Raw genomic sequence first — 22,296 nt, 5'->3', positions numbered from 1 at the left:
TCTAGGAAACAGATTCTGCATTCCTGGCTAGCTGCAAAGTGATGCCAACAACCACACTGTGAGAATCAAAACCAAGTGTCAGGACCAAAGGATTGTCATCATAGAAGATGGGACAAAAACAGAAGCCCAGTCAGGTGATGGTGGTGCATTCTTTTAATCGCAGAACTCAGGAGGCAGAGGCAGATGTATCTCTGTAAATTGGAGACCATCCTGGTGCACAGAGCTAGCTCCAGGACAGCCAAGACTACACAAAGAAACTCTATCTTGAAAAACAAATCAAAAAAACTGAAGACCACAGGTAGAGAAGGAGCAGCCATGGATGGTAAATTCTAGGGGAAGTCTAATTCCCCTTCATCCTTGTAGAATGGCCCAAACTGCTCCATGAAACCTGGCAAGTTCTCTTTAAGAAGTCCTCCCTGAAGAAACTGTCGGAAATGAGTGTACTTTCTTCTAGTGTGGTGACTGGTATAGTTATAGTCACAGACTTTGAAACCACACAGGAATCAGCTGAAGGCCTGGTAACAGGTTTTGGCAGTGTGTAGTCTTGTTACTTAACCCAAGTCTTGGTTTCTTCATCGGCAGAAATGCAAGCAGTAATACCTCCCACACAGAAAACCACTGGCATGACTAAGAGATGTTTCTGCAGAGTCCTTGCCCAGAATTAAGTAGTCAATAACCTATGCTAACACAAAACATTGATAAAACAACGGTGATAATAAATAACAATGATGGTTAAAATGTAGCAGCCCAAACTCAAGTAAGCTTGTGATGAGCTTAGTTCCACCACTTATCGGCTGGTCGGTTAGTGACTAGAACCCCCAGGGCTTGCTTCTTTTCACAAAATGAGTGACATCAGACATGATCCTGTGGCCTTCTGTAGCCAGCATGCATGACTCTGCCATCAGTTTAAGTAAGGGCCAACACCGACAAACCAAGAAAGGAGAGGAACAGACGGCAATAAGGAGGCTTATTGTGTTTCATTCTGTTTTGCTTTGCTTTTTTTCAAATTGCACAATAACTGTTTTTGGGTTTTTTTGTTGTTTTTTTTTTCCCAGAACTGCTTTATTTTTACTATTTGATTCCACATTGTGGGCAGCTACAAAGCACCAAGAAAAGAAACACTTGTAAACACCAGCACTTGGAAGAGCCTGTGCTTAATCCTTTACATCTAAGGTCTTTTGAAGTTCAGTACTTTGTGCAAATGCCCTTTGTACATATGGACAGGAGACTCAGAACCAGCTACAAAGTAGAAAGAATGGGAGAAGGGGGTGACCTCACAGTGTGAAGACGTGCATTGTGCAATAGATACCTCTGGGCCAGAAAACGAAGTCTAGTAAACAGGTCTAATAACAGATTGGAGAAAATCTGGTCTCAAAAATACTTCAAAAAAAACATTTTAAAAGTAATACACTTTAATTGTGCCATGGAAACTCTACTGGCTAGGCTTCTACTTCCCCACAGGCAGCCAGACTTCCTTCTTTGCCAGGATGTACGCTCCTAACCAGAGCAGGCCATGAAGCACCAATCTTATAATTCTTATAATTGATTTCTCCCCATTCTCCTGTCTCACACATTCAAACACTAAAAAAAGTCTGTGATCTTTTCTCTCCATAACTGAGGGGTTGTGTGTATTCACCTTTCCTAGATGGGCCTGAGGGGAAGAATCCTCCAGAATAAGGTTTGTTAGAAGAGAGAGCCTTGTTAACTATGCAGGGAGAGGAAATGGCAGAGCTTGAAGTGTGGAGCATTAGGACATATAGCCACTGACAGGTCCCAAAGAAACCCAGAACAAGGTTAACTCAGTACCTGTGGCTCCTCCCAGAGCTTCTCACCTTGCTCCTACCTTAAAATCTCCAGCCCAAGGGCTTTGCTTCCCTTCCCACAGTTCCTCATTCCTATATAAACTTGCCTTTGGCCATGCACTCTCTTGGTCCACTTGGCCTCTCTCTTTTCCTCTCTCTCTTTCCCTTCCTCTCTCACTGCCCCTCACCCCCATTATCATGGCTCAGTTCATCCTGGACTCTTTCATGTGCCTCTGGCTGTTCTCTCCCTCATGTCTACAATAAAATCCATCCCCTCAACCATACCTTGGAGTGGTCATGTCCTCATTCAGCCACCATGTCTAGCATGATGGGAAGCTAAAAGAGAAGCCATTAAGTCTTCTGAACAAATGACATTTTCTTTTACTCCTCTAGACTCTCAAGGAATGGCAGGAATTTCCATCCCCCATTATTTGAGAGGCAGACGTTGTAGTTTAAAGTTTCCTTTGTCTTGGGCAGCAAAGGAGCAAAGCTGGGCTTTTTTCCTGGCAAGTGTGTGTGCTCTAAGAGTCACAGAAATGTCTTGTCAACTATTTGACAGACTGTAGGGTCGTCGTGACCTGATTGGGGTGGAGAAAGCTAGAGAATCTGTGCTCTAATATTTAATGGAAAAAAAAGAAAAAAATAGGAATATAGTGGCATAACAAAGTGAAAGACCTGTACAATGGGAACCTGTAAAACACCAAAGAAAGAAACTGAAGAAGACACAGAAGATAGACAGACCTTTCATACTTATGAACCAGCAGACTTAATATTGTGAAAATGGCCATCCTGCCAAAGCAAACTAAAGATTCAAGGCAGCCCCATCAAAATTCTAATGCAATTCTTCACAGAAACTGAAAACATTACAATTAACATGGAAGCACAAATGACTTCAAGATAGCTAGGACCATCTGGAACAATAAAGACACTGCTAGAAACATCACCACTCCTCATTTTAACGTAAACTACAGAGCCATGGTGTTAAAACAGCATGGTGTTGGCACAAAAACCAAGCACATTAATCAGTGAAATAAAATGGAAGCCCAAAATGGATGGAACTAGAAGAAACCATCCTGAGTGAGGTAACCCAGTCACAAAAAGGCAAACATGGTATGTACTCACTCATATATGAATTTTAGAAATAGAGCAAAGGATTACCAGCCTATAATCCTTTTCACCAAAGAAACTAGGAAACATGAAGGACTCTAAGGGATAAATGGTCCCCAGGAATGGGAAGTGGCATGAACTCCTGAGCTAATTGGGAGCATGAGGGTAGGGGAGAGGGAGCTACCACAATAAGAGCAAGAGAAGAGGAGTAGAGGAGAGGAAATGAAGGAGCAGAAATATTGAGTTGGGGGAAGAATAGAGGAGAGAGAGCAGGATGAGAGATACATATCAGAGGGAGCCACTATAGGTCTGAGAAGAGATCTGGAACTAGGGAGATCTCCAGAGACCTACAAGGGTGACACGATCTGACAATCCAGGCAATGGTGGAGAGGATAACCTAAAAGCCCTTCCCCTAAAATGAGATTGATGACTTCTCTTTATGCTATCCTAGAGTCCTCATCTAGTGGCTGATGGAAGCAGAGACAGACATCCACAGATATACACTGAGCTGAAATCTGGAATTTACTTGAAGAGAGGGAGGAATGAAGAACGAAGGGGTCTGTACCAGGTTGGAGAAACCCACAGGAACAGTTGGCCTGAACAAGGGAGAGCACATCGACCCCAGATGCTGTCTGGGAGGCCAGTACAAGACTGATCCAGACCCCTGAACATGGATGTCAATAAGGAGGCCTCTGCACTCCAGGGAGCCTCTGGTGGTGGATTAGTATTTTTCCCTGGTGCAAGAAGGGACTTTGAGAGCCCATCCCACGTGAAGGGTTACACTCTGGCCCTGGTGGACTTTGCAGAGCCCCCGTTGAGGGCCCTACCCTGCCTGGGGAGTGGTGGGTGGATGGGGTGGGGGGTAGGTTGGGGGTGGGGGAGGAGGGATGGGGGTGAGGGGAGGGAGAGGGAGAAGGGACTTACATGTGAAACAAGCTTGTTCCCTAACTTGAACTAATAAAAAAAAAATGGAAGCCCAAGAGGTAAGTCCACAATGCAAATTAAAACTACTCTGAGACTCCATATCACCTCAACTACAGTGGCTACTATTGAGAAAACAAGTGGTAGCAAATGCTGGTGAGGATGTGGGGAGCAGAAACCCTAATTCACTGTTGGTGGGAGCACAAACATGTGCAACCACTATGGAAATCAGTGGAGAGGTACTGCAGAAAGCTACAAATAGATCTACCATGGGATCTTGGGCATATATCCAAAGGACCCTATATCCTACCACAAAGACACACACCTGACTGTGTTCATCACTGCAGGCTAGCTCTCACATTTCCAGAAGGTGCTATGCAGGGCACCAAAGGAGAAAAGTCATCAAAAGTTTTATCCAGCTGTGAAACCTTTAAGCTACAATAACAGTCAGCCTGGCAAGATACATCAATGTGTGCAACAGGAGCACCTATGTCATAAAAGTAACCTGTGCCACAGGAAACAACTCATGTTTGATACAGTAAATCTGTCTAACAGCCCATGGCAAGTATGCTCACAAGCCCCAAGGGTGAGCATACTACTTTTATTTTGATAAATGGACACAATATCCAATTGACCTCTAAATATGTCTTTCTTGACCCATGGATTAATGCAGCTCCCAGTCCTCATGAGAGGCTTCTTTGTGAAATGGATGGTGTTTACTACAGAAACTCAACTGGTCAAAGCACAAAGAATAATATCTATAATGTGCTCAGCCATAATGGGATATCTGTATTGCATGCCCTCACTCTAAAGCTCAGTGAACATCACAAAGAGGGGTAGAAATAATACAAGAGCCAGAGGTCAGGGCTGGAGGGGGATGGACAACTTTTGGACATGGCATAGCCCCTGCACTCATGAACTCACAGTGGCTGTGGTTTCCTGTACAAGATCTGTACAAGATCAATCCAATCACTCTTCCATCCTAGATAGGAGAGGTGCTCATGATGGCAGTTGATAACTACTAGGGGAGGGACAGTCATTTTTTTTAAGAATATGGCCTCTGGTAGGTCAACCATGATCCATGTAAACATAGGGTGCATAAACTGGACACTTTGGATGATTAAAAGAGATAAAAAATGTGGGGAAGTGAGGGTGTTGGGGTAGATCCGGGAAGACTTAGGAGCAGGAGTTGGTAACAGTGAGTATGATCATAATACATTGTATGTGTTTATGAAAGTCTCAAAAATTTAATTTAAAATACTATATTTTTAAAAAGATACAATCACAGAAATTTGAGACAATCTGGACTTAAATGAAAGAAAGGAATTCATGCATGACTTCTCAGAACCTTACATCAATATTGCGAGATGTGAATCCCTAAGAACAGATAAGGCAAACTTGGATGGAGAATCGTTTTGGAGAAGCAGCAGGCCGGGGAGGGGTCCCGGAAAGACTTGTTACCCATGTGGACACTTCTTTTGAAAACTGTATTCCTAGGGATCATCCCATGAATCAGCCTTCCACTCAAAAGCTAGATAGTAATAGCCAAAAGACTCAACAGAGAAAGTAAGCAACATATATATATATATATATATATATATATATATATATATATATATTTAAAAACACGTACCTGGTCAAAAATCCCCATGGCTAAAACAGGTAGTGATGTGTAAACGATGTTAAAAAGGGTGATGAACCACTGGTCATAAACAGTCTGAAACAAAAAAGGAACACATGCATGAGAAATGCCATCCACAGAGTAAAAAAGTCATTATCAAGGCTAAGTAACTCAGAGTCAGGGCAAAGAGCTCTTTCCATGTTCTGCCTCTTTTGGTGGTTGCTGGATTTTTGGTGTGTTGGCTTCTCTAGGTCTTTTGTTTCTGCTTGACTTGTTTCTCATTGTTTTTAGGAGGGGCCTTAGTCACTAGATAACCCAGCTGGCCTCAAACTTGAAGCTATCCTCCTGCCTCTGACTCTATGGACTGGGATTATAGGCATGCATCACCATGCTCAACTCTACCTCATCTCTGAAGAGACATCATATCCTCCTCACTGTGTATCAGTGGGGGGGTGAGATGAACTCATGTGTGCAGAACACCAAATCAACACACAACACCAGACATATGTGTGACACCAGACTCTTGCAGTGGTTACTATTCTACTCTCCAAGTTTTCAGTAGCTTATCACAAGTTCAAATGCATGATCTAAGTGATACACCAAGAATCCACTAAAGTATTCCCAAAGAAACACAGAAAGGAGAGCCTGTTACCCCTACGCTATATTCAGACCTTTTCGTGGGATTGGCTTATAGCAAAGGGACCACAAGTCCCAGGATCATTGCACTAGATGTAAGCAAGACAGTAAATCATCTTCTCATATGCCCAGGGTAGGGTGTCTAAGACAGCTTTGCATAAGGAGTTGGCAGAGCATCTCAGTCTGTGGAATGCTTGCATAGCATACATGGTGCCCTGGATTTGATCTTCAGCATTATAGAAGCCAGAGACAGAGACATGGGCTTACAGTCAGTCACAGCACCCAGAAGGTGGAAGCTGGGGACTGGCAATTCTAGGTCACCCTCAACTACATAGTGAGTTTGAGGTAAACCTGGCCTAGAAAAGATCCTGTTTCCAAAAACCAAACAAAGAAAATCTTTGGATAAGCCCCACTAGTAGAACAGAAATTACATGCCCATTTTGTTGATGACCAGAGAGGCAGAGAGAAAATCTTCAAGAGTCTCTTATTATAGGAATATGTAAACATTAAAATACAAATCTCTGGCTCCTAACCAATGACTCTTCTACCACCTTCATGGCATTCATTCATTTATAATTTAATATGTATTCAGAAATTGATATACAACAAATACTAGGTTCTGTATAGTAATAATTCAACATGGTCACTCACACAGGAATTTATCAAGAAATTTGTATTGTAAAGGAAGACACAATAAGAGGTCAAAGTTTGAAGAAGGAAGTGAGTGAGTGAGTGAGTGAGTGAGGTATCAAGGTGATTGAAGATGACCTCACTGAGAAGGGACATGGAGGAAGAAAGGGAGGAAGGGAGGAAGGGAGGGAGGGAGGGAGGGAGGGAGGGAGGGACTGAATGAGCAGATTTCTAGCACAGGCACACTCCTATGATCCAGGAAGATCTGGTGAAGCATACCCTAGGCAAAAAATCATCCATATGCTCAGCAAAGAGCTCACCTTCCATTGAATGGCTCGGAGTTACCAATAAGGGGGGACAACAGACATCAAAAGCTAAGGCGGAGTTGCCAGGCATAGTGATGACCCTTTACAAAGCCAGCACTTGGGGGCTGAGGCAGGGGTGGGGGGAGACCAAGTTTGAGATCAACTGAGGGAACATAACAAAATACTGTCTCAATAAACAAACAAACAAACAAACAAACAAACAAATAAATAAATAAATAAGGCCCTAAAGACAAGGTTACAGTGTGGTTAACTGGCGGGAAGCACTGGAGGATTGATGCTAAACTGAGAACAAGCTGAGTCTTTAACAGTGATCCTGATAGAAGACAGAAGGCCCTGGGTCAATCTACCAGAGTTTGAATATATTCTGAAAAAAGAAGTGCTAAAGCATTAGAGAACTTTAGATTCAAATGAGCCGGAGATGGTAAGGTGGGTTGTACGTCGTTACGTAAGGAAGATGACCCTTTCACTGTGTCCTGCTGAAGTACAGCATCTTGAAGAGAAAATATTCTAGTCTTTGGATGTTAAATCTGAATTTGAAGTAGGCGGAGTCTTAGCATTATCATTTACTTTTGACACGAGGATAGACTGTTAAAGAAAAAGACAAGTGGAAGCTATTCGTCCATTGATAAATCCCAACCAACAGGACTCGGTGGAGCGCAGTTTAACTTGACTAACAGACACTGGCAATGCTGGTTATTGGCCTTGGAGACATTTTCAGCATGATTAGATCCTGTGGTGAGAGAAAGGCACCAGAGGAGCATTAGTGTCCTCAACTAGATCTGAAGGACAAATGGAATGGACAACGGGCTGGTAAATTAGTGAGGAAATATGAGGCAGTTTCCTAGCAATGGAAACATTCTCTCCAGGAGGGGCGAAGAGGTACATGAAACTCAAGAGATAAACAAAAGGTTACATGCATGAAAAAGCATAAACTTGGAAGATTCTGGAAGCTCACCCTACCCCCCCGGATTATAAAAGGAGGAAATAGCCACAGCTGCAGGAGGAGACTGACCAGCTGAGTGGAGAAGAGAGACCTAGACCATTCATGCTGCCTGCATGCTGTTCAGTATGCTCAGGGGTGACACGAGGGTCACTGTGTCCTTGAGGTGATGCAGCTGTCCTTGTGTCATTTCTGATCCTGTAACTCCTGTTAGCAACTCTAATGAAAACTCATTGGTTCACCAAGATGGACATTGCTACTGTAATTGCTACTTTGATCCATTGTGGGTTCCATTTCTTGGGTGAGTGAACACGAGTGCTGTGTCTCCCCAGGAAAACTCTCATACAACAGGGAGGAATTTTCTTTCATTCTCTGTGTATCTGTGGTGGTTAGTTTTCTGTCAACTTGACACAAGCTAGAGTCATTTGGGAAGAGGAAGTTGGAGATTCCTCCCTCTCTCAATAGCCCTCATCACCAAATTGTTCCTCAAATTCATGATGTCATCCTGTTCAATGGCTGTACCCCTACCCAACCGTATTCACTCCCCGTCCCTTTTCCTGCAGAACCTCACCTGGGGTGCCTGTCCTCTCACTCCAGCTTGCTCAGTTTTAATTGACCCTGAGGAATGAACTTGGTGTAGGTAGCAAGTCTTTTAGGGTGCCTTTCCGAGCTAGCCCACACCCATCCCTTGTAGTGAACTACACCATTGCCTTAGGATCCACATTCCCAGGTAATAGGCACCAGCTTGAAGCAGTCTGGACGCCAAGGGCATCCAAAAGCAGAAAAGCCACAGCAGCCTTCTCCAACAGGCTCATTCCAGGGCTGGATTCCAGGCGACTTGTTAGTACCGTGACTCACCACATCGTGGTGCTTCATAACATTGACCTGTAATTGCTTCCATACTGGTTCCAAGCCCCACCATATCAACCTGTCAGCCCAGGAGCCCAAGAACCTAACTCAAAGTCCAGCATGTGGTGAGTACAAACTATCATAAGACGTTTTGGTTTGGGGACACAATGCTTGCCTAGTATGAACACTGCTCTGGGTTTGAGCACCAGCCACTAGCACTGCAAAAGAAAGGAAGGAAAGAAGGAAAGAAGGAAGGAAGGAAGGAAGGAAGGAAGGAAGGAAGGAAGGAAGGAAGGAAGGAAGGAAACAACAGCATAAGACAGCTCTTTGGAAGTGTATAGCCCTGTTTTTGCTGTGTGTTGCAGACAGAGAAAAGCTGTATAACTTCTTCCAGCTCTTAAAATCATTTTTCTGTTAAAGAAAACACACTGGGAAATTTATAGGAGGTGTTCTGATTTAGTTCTTTTGTTGTTGGTCTGAATAATTAGCAGGGACTCACTAGTAGGACCAGGTAGAAGGGCCAAGCCTAAACATCAGCCTGGCTCAGGGTTTCCACAGGACACATCTGGAAGGCAAAGACAGAGGAACTCCCCTGCCTTGTGGAAACAGGTTTCAGGTATCAAAACCCATGACACCATTGGCCTCAATGTTAGTCTCACTCTTTCCCATCACTTTCCAAAATTTCACTGTATATTTGGTTGTATTATTTGACAAAACTTTTCCAGCCTTGACAAGATAATTGCTTCCATATTTCATGGATTTTTTAAAGATATACATCTCTGTATCTCCCTGACAATGATAAATTGTCATCAAATAATATCATCTCAAATACCCCGTGCCAACACTTACATGGTTTTTCACATGTGAATCTCCTAAACTGGGCCTTAGCAATTTTTGAAGGGAACAAGTGATCTTTATTAATGCTCCCAAAGGACTGAGTGCTTTTAAAATAAGTTGCAGATATTAAACACACACACACACACACACACACACAGAGAGAGAGAGAGAGAGAGAGAGAGAGAGAGAGAGAGAGAGACACCTCGAGGAAAATCAAGCATGCTGCAACCGTTGGTCAGTGTAAGGCATGCCCTGCAGAAAGACCCATGATCCAACCCTCCAAACTCTGCTGGACTAGAAATTCAGCAGGAAATCTCGACAGGACAGGTTATGTTTATTTGCCCCCTCAGCGGCAGTTCAGTTGGGGTAGTTGTTGACATAAGGTCAATTAGAGGGTCTAGATGATTCTAGAAGGCAGGCAGTTCACCTGGGGAAGCTTGGTCGAGTAGAGAAGACAGAGAGTGAAAGATGAGAGAGCTGCACTCCTGACCATGCACACCACTGATGCCAGCTCTTGAGGGAATCCAGTTCTTCCTTCATAAAATAAAGGTTTACATTCCCTACCTCTAAACTCTCTGCCAGAGCAAAAGTTCTACTTTGAACAAGACATGCACTTTAGGTGCCATCAAGATGGCTCAGCAGGGAATGATGCTTGCCCCTCAACCTGAGTTTGATTCCAAAACCATCGTGGTGAAGGCAGAGAACAGACTCATTGTCTTCTTACCTGCATCTGTGCTCCATGGTGCATGGTCCCTCCCCACAGACAGACAGACAGACAGACAGACAGACAGACACACACACACACTAAATTCTTTAAATATTTTATATTTAAATGTTAGTACTTAAACTTTCAATATGTTTGCTACAATCTGAATAAACACAGAGCTTAAGGATCTAGTAAGGGGCCAAGGGTCAGGAAAAGGTCTTTCAAAGAAGGAAAAATGGAATATAGTGTTTTAGAGAGATAAAGGGGAAACTAGAAGAGGATGCTTAAATAGGAGAGATGGGAGAGAAGGGTAAAAGAGGGGATATGGGGAGTGACAGCTAACACTAAAGGCCTTATGAATAACCCACATGGAACCTATTACTGTAGAAACATTGTAGTGGTTTGAATAGGAATGGCCCCCTTGGTTCATATATTTGAATGCTTGGTCATTAGGGACTGTTACTACTTGAGAGGGATCAGTAGGTGTGATCTTGCTGGAGAAAGTGTGTCACTTGGGGTGGTATTTACAGTTTCAAGGGCCCTAGCCAGGCCCAGTGGAATTCTCTTCCTGCTGCCTGCAGATCCAAATGTAGAACTCTCAATTCCTTCTCTAGCACCATGTCTGCCTGTGTGCTGCCATGCTTCCCACCATGCTGATAGTAAACTAAACCTCTGAAACTGTAAGCAAGCCCCAATGAAATGATCTCCTTTATAAGAGCTGCCGTGTCATGGTATCTCTTCAGAGCAATAGAACAGTGACTAAGACAAGCTTCCTAAAACATATACATATATGAAAGGAATTTAAATGGCATTACCATATAAGGGAGAAAAATATATCATGCACCAAGTTCCAGGAAGAGTTTACATCCTGTTTAGTCATTGTTCAAAAAAGTACCATGGTCCACTCCCAAACATTACAGGCTATTATCAAGGCTTTGGGTTGTTCTTCACAACCTGATGGTAAGGTATTGCTGAAGACAACATTATATATAATTGAACAAGAAGCCAAGATGGTGCCCAACTAAAAGCCTCACCCCTACTGACTAGTATTCACAGTGCTGGAAGGTACTCTGCATTGCCACTGATGGAGAAAGGAATCATTAATATCACCTAGCTACAAAATCTGCAACCTATAAAAACAACCCACTGGTGTGGTGTGATAGTGGCATGAATATTAGGGGAATAACCAACCACTTTTAAAAACTGTATTTATGGCCCATTCCATGATCTGGTACCCATACCTGACACAGCTAAAGAGGCCAAGAACTTCAGAATTGAATAGGTCATGGACTAGGATAAAACCTACTATTATCATTCTGCTAAGGGAAGAGAATAATAAAATGACTCGTAGTTACATACTGCTATATCCATAGATCAGCTCATCACTCAACACTTATCAGAGAAGCTTCTTCTTGCAGAAGAGGGGAATGGAATATTTTCATCTAACCCCTCCTTTCAAGGCTCAGGGCTCTAAGTAGATGAGGAGGTAGAAAGATAGTAAGAGTCATAGCTGGTGGGTGTCTTCAAAGAAATAGTGCCTTCCAGACACAACTGGACTGGCACATATGAACTGTAAGAGACTGTGGCAACAGGCATGAGTCTTGTACAGGTTCAAGCCAAACAAAAGTCCCAATACTGAAAAGGAGAAGTGGACATAATGTCCCAACCCTGCAAGATGCTATTTGCAATTTATACCTACTGGGAAAGGAAAAATCCATTTTCTCCAATGGAGTGTCACTGGGTATATCAACTACAATCCAGGGCAGGCTCCATGCCCAGGAATAGTTGGCCAACACACCATGTTTGTTTGTTATGGGGCTTTTATTTCATCCTGGGTTTTTTGGGGGGAGCATTTTTGTCTTATTATGTTTTGGAGTTTTTCATTTTTTTTCTGGAAGGAGTTGTTTTGTTTGGTTTTGGAGAGGAAAAAGAACATGAAGTTGGGTAGATGGGGAGGTGGGATCTGAGAGAAGTTACGGGAGGGGAAAATATCAAAATATATTTTATGAAAAAAATAATCAAAAACAGTTGGTTGAACAAATAAGAGAAATGTGACAATGGAGTGACTTAACATCCGTTTCCTATTTATAAACATAAAATCATTCCCAGACGGTAGGTTCTCTGTCAGTGGGAACTACCACCTTCCATTTCATTGCAGTGTCCCTAGAGGCCAACAGAGCACCTGCCCTAAACTAGACCTAAGCTCATTGCTGGTAAGTGAGCAAACATTCAAGGACATGGGAGAACGTGTCTAAACCTTACTCCTGCCAGGACTGCACAGAAAAGCCACTTAGGTGAACACTGGCAGGGAGTAAGAGACCTCAAATAGCCAGCTCTCTTCTAAGGACAGATGGTTTTAGGAGCTGAGGAAACCTCCACAGCTAGCACATGGCTTTGGAGGCCAAAGCCGCCTAGATGGTTTCAATGGAGGCAAGAATGTCTCCCATTCATAAATTCTCAAGCTCCGTACACTGATCAGCGTCTCTTCCAGACAAGTTTTCATTGAATCTGCCTCATTATAACATAATGTCCTTAGAGGAAGAGGACTCAGAAAGGAAGCCAAAACATGTTACAAACCTGGTACTAGTCAAGCCCTTCAAGTGAAAAAAAAAAAAAAAAAACAGGGAGAAGAGACATCCCCTACCTCCCAGTGACCCTCACAGCTAGTTCTCAGTACCCCTTAAACAGAGACCACACACAAGGCTGTGGGGTTAGGGGACTCCAGCTTCTATCTTTAGAGTGGTTAAATGCAAGCTGTAGAACAGGGTTCTTGCTCCACACAATAGCATTGAGAAAAATCCCCTTTCTGTGTTCTGCCAACTTTGGAAAGTATTTCTGTAAGAGTTTATATTAAATAGAATCTAACAGAAAGCCAATGCCAGGCATGGGATACCTCCCCTTCAGCTGTAGGTCAGGGGAGTCAGAGAGATTTCAAAAATGACATAGGAAATTGCCATTAACCTTGGTTACCTTCCAGAACTTGGAGGTAAGACCCTATTGCTAGAGACACACTTCAGACACAGGGCTTGAAGGAATCAAATTGGAAGTGACCTTGAAGCCTCCTCCCTGAGTACTAGCTTTCATGGTATCTTCTGAATGAGCTGTCAGGGGAGGAAAGCAACCAATAGTCCTACCCAGCTGTGGAGTCAATAAGCCACAACAATAGCCAGGACGGCAAGATATACAAAGGACACAACATTGGTACTTACATTGGGAGTAACTAATGACCATCTAATTGGACCTAAGGTCTGCTCAATAGGAGGGAATCCATGCCTCGTACTGTAAAGATAACCAACTCCCCATGGCTGAAGAGGCAATAGACCCTAGAGGAAAGCTGCTAGTCCCAGTTTACTAAACCAGTAATGACCAAATGCATTTTGAATATATAGCCTTATACCCAGATAAGTGTAGCTTTCACCCCTCACCAAAGAATTTTATTTTTGCAGCAGTGGAGACCATTACAGAAACCCACAGCTAGTTTATATGCAGATAGCAACTGATCATGTGGTTCCCAACCACAATTGATATATCTGCAGCAAAACCACTGCACCTAAGGCTCAGGAAACATAGAGAAGAGGGGGTGGAAAAATTGTAAGATGTAAGGACATCTCCCATGGGACACACTGTCTTGTATACATGACAAGGAGCTACACCCACAAAATCTCAACAATATGAAGTCTCAACACAATGAGACCAGCACAATGACAACACCAGCTGACATGTCAACATGGACAAGGGAAATCTCACAAGGTCACATCCTAGGATGAAAAGCTGCAAGCAATTAATGGCTTCAGGGAGATGGAAAATCAATCTTTGCCAGGGATGAGACACTGATAGGCTGTTCAATCCCAAGTGGTCAGCTATTATCAATACACATAGGAGCAACACTGTGTGTGTGTGTGTGTGTGTGTGTGTGTGTGTGTGTGTGTGTGTGTGTGTGTAACAATAAATAAACAAATAAGAAACCATGAATCTGAGAGGAAGTTGGAGGGACATAGAAGTTGTTTCGTAGAGAGTAAGCGATGGAAATAATGCAAATTCAGTACTCATGTATTACATTCTCAAAAAATAAATCAAAAACAAGAATAAAAAATACATAAGTATAAAAAGATTATCACAAATTTAATATAGAAATTCTAAAAACACTGTACTAAATTTTCTCAAAGATTTGAAAACAATTAGGAGAATTCAGTGGCAGGCCACTTGCAATGCATATGACAGGAGGAATTTCTTAGTCTTATGTGGCAGTTCCACACCTCTGCATGAACCAGACCAGGCATCCCTGAAGTGGCCAGACTATTAGGCACTCAGATTTCCACTTGAATCTGAAAAGCCATGTCCTCCCTTGCACGCTAAAAAAGCCCTGGAGTGATCACAGCTTCTCATACTTTTCCTCTTCCCTGAGATCCTGTATTATCTTCACTTATAATCTTCCTATTTAGACTTAGTAGGATATCTATTTCCAAATGAGAAAAGTTCTAATATCATATTCATTATTTTATCTTTTCTTCCCAACATGGCAAGCAAGCATCCACTAGCAGTTTGTGATATTGGGTGACTTGAACTAGAAGAGGAAAATGATAACATCTAAATGTCCATAGAATCAGAATAGTTAAATAATTTATAATAAAACAATAGTTCCAAATATTATAAAGAAAAATAAAATTCTTTAAGAGCATAAATCAGAGCAGAGCAGTCTCTGAAAACAAATTATGTTTCAATAAGAAAAATACAAAAGGCCATAATCACAGTCATAGAGTCAAGATATGTTTAGGTACAAATATTTTTATAATCTAAAGAACACAGTGAAAAGCATGGGGAAAAGCTTTGCAGTGTTGAAATGTAAATCACAATGTTACTGTATAAAATGGGGCTATTCTTTGAACTAGTGTTAATGAAGAAAGGAACAAACAAATGGTTTCCACGGAAACAGCATTCTCAGCATCATATTTTGCTCTGCACACTTTCTATCAAATCACCAGACCTAGGCTTAATAGCAGTACAATATCAGGTTTTGAAAATGTTACTCTAGAGATATCTATTCCAGAACATCCCAAGGAAGGTTCTGTGATGACATCTGCTTTATGACACTATGCATGGAGTAAGAGGAGAAATAGGTACCATGGATATGTGCTGAAGTAATAATATCAATATCCATGGTCCCTGAACAACCTTGACTTTAAGATACACCATCATAAAGGCCAACATTAGACCAAAAGAGAATCAAGCATCTCCATGGAAGCTAGGACAGCAACAAACCAAAGGTTCAGCAGGAACGTAAAGGAGAACTCGTTTCCATACAGAAAGAAACTTCAAGGAAACACAATAGCTAAAAGGAGGGACAAAAATATTTCTCCAGAAAACCTGAACCACAAACCGTTAGTCACTGGAATTTCTAATATGAATTAAAAAAAAACTTTCTTGAAAATAAATATACCTTGAGAATAAGACACAAGATAGCTACTCCCTTATAGCACTGGGGTCCATGTGCATAGGGCCACAGTCGGGAGGATAGGATAGGAGAGCACGTGTGTGAGATGCAAGAGTCAGGGGGGAGTCCTGGGAGAGGATGAGTCATGCAAGAATGGAGGGACAGGACAAGGACAGCAAGGAAAGCAGGCTGGGCATCGTCACAATTCAGGATGTATGAAAAAAGCATAAGGAATATCTACCACTTTGTACATTAATTAAAAATATACAAAAATTTAAAAGCATTTGTCTTTCTGAGTTTGGATCACCTCACTTAATATACTCATCCGTTCTCCATGAAAGTAGGAGAACACCTTATTGAGAAGAAAGGTGTCAAGGAAAGCAAGAGGAGGGGTGAGGAAGAGTAATGCAACATATCAATGAATAAAATACATCATATCCATAGTGAAATAGCCAAGAACTTTAAAATAAATTCTTTTTAAAGCTTAACCGTCGTCTGCATGTAGATATAAAATAGAATACTGTGTATGAATTTGCTAACTACTTACACGATATCAACATCACCTGTAAATGAACTTTAGCTGGTAGGATGATATCAAAACAGCTCTGATGTCAGAGCATCAACTGCTTCTTCTCGATGTCAAATATCCCATTGCCCTCTAGATCTACAGCTCTATGCCCATCAATTAGTACAGACTTTAGATCACACCAAAGAAGTTTCTTTGTGCAGTGGCTGATGCTTAAACACAAACTCACAACTGATCAGAGTGCACAGTGTCTGTGGAGTATGGGGCCATGAATGAGGCATCTATATTACACCCATCTCCCCAAGGGATCACTGGGGAAGAAGGAGCAGAAAGATTGGAAGAGCCAGAGGGAGGAAGATGCCAGTGAGATGAAAGAGCAATCCCCTCTACACTCATGAGCACACAGTGACTATGGTTGCCTGCACAAGACCTGCAAAGATCATGCCAGTCGCCATTCCAGCATGCATGGGAGAGGTGTTCATGATCCACCAACCTGGCTGAGGAGCTTTTAATCACAGATGGCTGATAGTGCAGGAAAACTCAGTTCTCTTTAATAAGACTGCCCCTGGTAAGTTAACCATGTGCCAGTGAATGGCCCCATGCCCATGAGTTTATGGGCAGCACAAGTTGGACTTGGCAAGTTGTAGTTTTTTTAAGACATAAAATTGGGGGAGATGGAGTTGAAATGTATCTAGAAGGAGTTGGGGTGAAGGGGGTGTAGTATGATCAAACATATTACAGGCATGTGTGAAATTTCTAAAGGTTAAGCATATATTCTAAATTCTCTTCACTGAGTTTAACTGTTATCATACCAAAACATTGCAATAAAGGCTAAAAGATATGTGATAAGTAGTAATTAGTTATTCTATAAATAAGAAAAGTTCCAGTTATGAATATACTTTTATGTGAGTTGGATTCAAAGCTTATCAGCATTTAATCATCTAATGAATATACTCTCCTAGGCCAGGCATATAGAAGTGTCTTTTCGTTATTAGTTAAATAGCATGAAGAAAAGTGGGTATCATTTGTGGGAGGAGACTCAAGGTGCTTTTTACTCACCTGTGCTGAGAAACCACAGAAGAAGGCAAACCAGAAATGCACAAGGGTGAAGGCAAAGTTCTTGTAGAAGAAATAGCATAAAAACTTGCACATTCTGTAATAGGACCACCTTCCATGAACAAGAAGCAGCCGTTGGAGATATCTAAACTGAGCCAAAGCATAGTCACTGGCTAAGACTGCTTGCAGTCCTTCCTGGCCACTGATGCCAATGCCAATGTGAGCACCTAGGAGGGAAAAGAGGAACTTTCATTGCCAAAGAAAAGTGTAGTACTTTTAAGGAACTTATTCCTCTTTTATGTCAGTCATTTATTGCAACTGTATAGCTACAATAATTATTATAGTTTTCCACATCTATCATGAATTAGCCACATAGTTAAGTATCGATCCTAGTTTTACATAAGAGAAAACTGGACTAGGAAAAGTTGGGAAATTTGCATTTTACACTAGTAAAATAACTAAGATGGATCAACCCAGCTGCTAGGAATGCAGCCCTGGCTACTTTCACCTGCCCTGGCTGGTGTTTCCCTCATCCTCAAACAATAGAAAGCAAGAAATACACAAGTGATTTAACTGAAGAAAAGTATCGCAGGGATGCTAATAATTTTAGAAGCGTTGGGCCCAGAAAGTATCATTTATGGAAGAACCACGGTAAAGTTAAATTAATGCATAATTTCTATGACATATTACTACATGCTTAAATGGGACTCCATGAATGGAGTGTGCCTCATTGAGAAAATACCCTCTTACTTTTTATCATGCTGACATCATTGGCCCCATCGCCGATGGCCAAGGTTACAGCATTTCTGTGCTTTTTGACCAGCTCTACTACTTGGGCTTTCTGGAGTGGGGTGACTCTGCAGCAAACCACAGTCTTACACATACAGGCGAGTTCCAAAAGATCATTCTCGACATCACTCTCTAGAGCATGGGCCTGTATTATCAAAACAAACAGAAATGAACAGCATCAGAATGTATGACAATTGTCAAGGCAAATGCCTTGGTTCTTAACTGGCTTAATTTCAGAGCCATTTCATTGTCTGGTTAATTCAGAGTCACAAAAGCAATAACAAAAATAAAGGCATGAATATTGAGCCATCAGTAAATTCCAAGGAAATTTAACATAAAATTAAGAGACATGCCCTCAGTGTGCCTCTTTGACTGTTACCATGCTATCTTAACAGAGCTACAGCTATAACAGGTGTTGGGAAAATTCTGGGAACCACTAAAATCAGCACAAGCAACAGATAGAGCCCACCCACATCTCAATAGTTTCATGTGAACTGTAAATCACCATGGTGATTTCTACATTTGAGGCTTCCAGCCTCCTTTATATATTTTTGTACTGTTACGGTTTGTGAACGCCCATGTGCAGGCAAGATGAAAAGGACATGATGGGAGGCTGGCCCTAAAAAAGTGCTGTGGTTGAAATCAGAAGCCTAAACAATAGGGTGACAGGCAACCTGTGCGTCAGCCGAGGTTCCCCAACCCTTAATATCCTTGCTCCACATACCAAAAGCTTTTCTGTACTCTGAGAAACTACTGAGAAAGAGAGCTCAATTCTCTCCAACTAGCTGAGCAACTTCCATCCTAGGAACAGCTCAGTTTGCACTTTATAGTAGACCCGGTCAAAGGAAACAGGAATCTAGTTTTAAGTAAAAGATATTTGAGAAACCCTGAGTGAGTCCTTATCAAACAGGGCTCCTGAAGAGCATCTATCTTAGCTCTTTGTTTCAACAGAGAGAAAGACCGTGCAGGTGATTACCACTTGAGAGCCCACCCCCACAAGCTGGCTTCCTCAAGCCCAAAGGACAGTCAAAGCATAACCCATTAGGGATCCTGTCCAACTGCGCTGGCTGGGCCATTCAGCTCCAGACTCGGCAGACAGACATGACTTTCAGTTGGTGTTCATCTGTGCAAGGGAAAAGTTCATGTCATCTGGACCAACTTTCGACTGAGCTTGGCCTGCAGCTGAGCTCTGTAACTTTCCATGGTGTGGAAGGCAACACATCGCTGTGTCTGGGATCCAGCTGGATAGAGCTTAGAGCACTGGGAGCTAACAGGCAGATGGTCACAAGGGAGGGTCTAATAGATTCATACCCAGCTTCTTTTGTCCACTGAGAAACTGTCTTCAAGAACAAACGTTCATTTTCCAAACTCCAAAGTGAAAAATGAGCATCAAAGCCAAAGAAAGATGTGAGATTAAGTTCTTTGTACATAGAAATGATAATTTCGCTAGACTGAAGTCGGGGCTTTTGTATTCTAATTAGAGACTCAGAGGAGCCATTTGAGTTTCATTCTGGGCTTGGAACCTGAACTGCGTAAAAAGTACAATGCAAGTTTATTCCATTATGACAAGAACCAGATTTCCTAATCAAATCAAATTGTTTGGCTTTGCTGTAGAATGTTGCTATTTAGAAAAACCACCAGAGGTGTCTTAATGGCAATAATTTGGCGTGGTAATTCTATGAAGGTCAGGTTATGACTCGCAAATCACAAACATTAGCAAGCGCAGTAACTGAAACCCTTCCATCCAGTTGAATTATTTCAATTAAGTGACACTGAGCTGTGACATCCCTCCTTACAAAAGCACTTAAACAATTCTCCTAAGTGACTGTTTAGGCAAAATTCATGGATTCCCTGTGAATTGTTTTCTCCAGTTCCTCACATCCAGTGTGATCATTCAAACAATGCATGAAATGCACCCTAGAAGTATTCCCTTTTGTAAACAGGATATCCTGTGCACGCCCTATTTCTTGTAGTGTCATTTGTTTGAAAAACACAAAAGGGGTTCTCATTATGACAGCACAAAAGAGGTAATTATTGGGGTAAAGGAAAAGAAAGGACAAGAGCCTCAGGCAAACTCACCAAACTGTGGCCGTTTATGACTAAGGCATATTCTCCTGTTACAGCTTCGTCTGCACCCAAGTCCAACTCCAACTGCTGCTTGCTTTCATAAACTACATGTCCACTGGAAAAACTCGTGTTTTGTCCAAACAAAATTTCCTTTGCTTTCCTTAAAGAATAGGAAAATTAAAAAGGCATAACACAGTACACAGAGCTAATCTATGTAACCGCACAAAAAGACTGCCTAGAAGTTAATTCACTCCATCACTACTCAGACAGACTAAGGCCCAAAAATTAGGTCTACCAAGCAAGCAGATGGACAAACAGCAGTATATGTCAAGAAACTGTGGTGTGGGGGGTGACACACAGGAAATAGACAGCTAAGAATGATGAAAACAGAATCATCTCAAACATTTTAAACTACCTGAAAGCTGGTTTTAACAAAGGGATCTTGGTAGCTTTGGTGTATAAAGGCTGGAGAACTACTGTCTGGCATGCAATGATTTTAAATTTGCTAAAGACAATGAGTGACACCTTGTCATCACAGAGTGTTCCCCCTCCCTCCCTCCCTCCCCTCTCCTTTTCTCAACTTTCCTCTCTCCTCCCCTGCCCTGTATATGTGTGTGTGTGTGTGTGTGTGTGTGTGTGTGTGTGTGTGTGTGGAGTGTGCATGATCATCAATTCGACATACAATGTTACAAGAAACTACAAACACCAAAGCATGAGGATTTCCATTTGCAATGGAAATTCCTTGCAATGCTCTAGACCTAATCAGCAATAGAGACACAGGAGTCCTGCACACATCTCACTCTTGTCTCCCATTTAAGAGAAAACTTATTTGATGACATAGTATCCTTCGAAGTGTAATTTTACTGTTCTTTTCAAAAATGTGATGATGTCTCTAAAGGAAGAGAAATCCCTCCCAGAAGACCTGTGGGTGACGTGGTTATAAATAACAGTTCTATTGGCATAACCACAGGGGCTTCCATCATAGGAATACCAGCAGATGTCCCCTGCACAAGGGTGCCCAAGCCAGCCACTGCATTGAATGTACAACTTCATGTATAGATGAATGTCAAAATAAAACAGGAAGGGATAAATTAGTAGATGTTTTGACTTATGGCAAAATGAACTGTCTCCCTAAAGCCCCACCCAGTGTGGAAAACATTTATTAAAATAGGTTTATACTGAAGTTCCTCTGATAGGAGAGAATGACCATATTAAAACAAACATTTTGCCTTCAAGCTTTTGAGTTATTTAAACATGCATCACTAAGAATTTACATACAAACTACAAAAGAAACCCAGAAGCCCTCAAGCCACCTTGGTTTCCTGGCTCAACATTGCCTTCTGCTGTCCAGGACCAAAATCGCACCTTCACTTAAAAGTCCTGTGTAAAATTGGAGGGCTGTGTGGGAAATGCACGGTGGGGAAGGAGACAGAACAGGTATGAAGGATGACGGTGGCAAGCACAAGGTTTGTGTTTCCACAGTAGATTAGCAACCCAAGGAGCGATCACCATAGCCATGAAAATTGACAGTACCATGTGATGTATGGGGAAAAATGAAATTGGGCCTGAGCATTTCTATGACGGTGCTGCAGATACCATAAACTGGGTTTTGAGAAGGTGTTTATGAAAAAAAAATCATCTCCAGGATTTCCTGTTTTGTGAAGTTCCCATTTGCTGTGTCAATGACTCAACCTGTTCCCCCTTGGAGAATAAAAACATTCCAAAGGAGGGTGAAGTTCATGAACATACTGGCTGAAATTCTATTTACTTAGGAGTTTTACCCAACAATGTCTTCCTAACATGTCACATAAGCCCTTTTCTGGGCCGAAAAGGGGACAACTTTTATGCTCCACTAAAATTCCTAATGCTCTCTCCTCCCAGGCCTTCACTCCCTGCCAGACTGGATGTTCTCACTGTCAGACCTGGGTCGGGGTATTCATGGCTGTCATTTCTTTTACTTCCTGGAGCTCAGTTCTCCAAATACAAGCTGAAGCAATTCATTAAGAGGATGGGAAGCTGCCCGTGATAGCTTTCAACAAAGATAATCTGTAC

General features: G+C 42.1%; 1 protein-coding gene across 1 annotated transcript in view; it reads right to left on the bottom strand.

Annotated features, from left to right (window-relative positions):
• Positions 1–22,296, bottom strand: part of Atp8b4 (ATPase phospholipid transporting 8B4 (putative)) — a 164,246-nt gene that overhangs the window by 15,215 nt on the left and 126,735 nt on the right. The window contains exons 20-23 of the mRNA XM_035447044.1: positions 20,257–20,404; positions 18,139–18,322; positions 17,392–17,615; positions 5,464–5,547 (exon numbers count right to left, since the gene is read on the bottom strand). Of these exons, the coding sequence (XP_035302935.1) occupies positions 5,464–5,547; positions 17,392–17,615; positions 18,139–18,322; positions 20,257–20,404 (640 nt within the window). The remainder of the gene's footprint in view (positions 1–5,463; positions 5,548–17,391; positions 17,616–18,138; positions 18,323–20,256; positions 20,405–22,296) is intronic.

The sequence above is a fragment of the Cricetulus griseus genome, chromosome 6 (genome assembly GCF_003668045.3).
Source record: "Cricetulus griseus strain 17A/GY chromosome 6, alternate assembly CriGri-PICRH-1.0, whole genome shotgun sequence".
NCBI lineage: Eukaryota > Metazoa > Chordata > Mammalia > Rodentia > Cricetidae > Cricetulus > Cricetulus griseus.
This window is presented reverse-complemented; position numbering and strand designations above follow the sequence as displayed.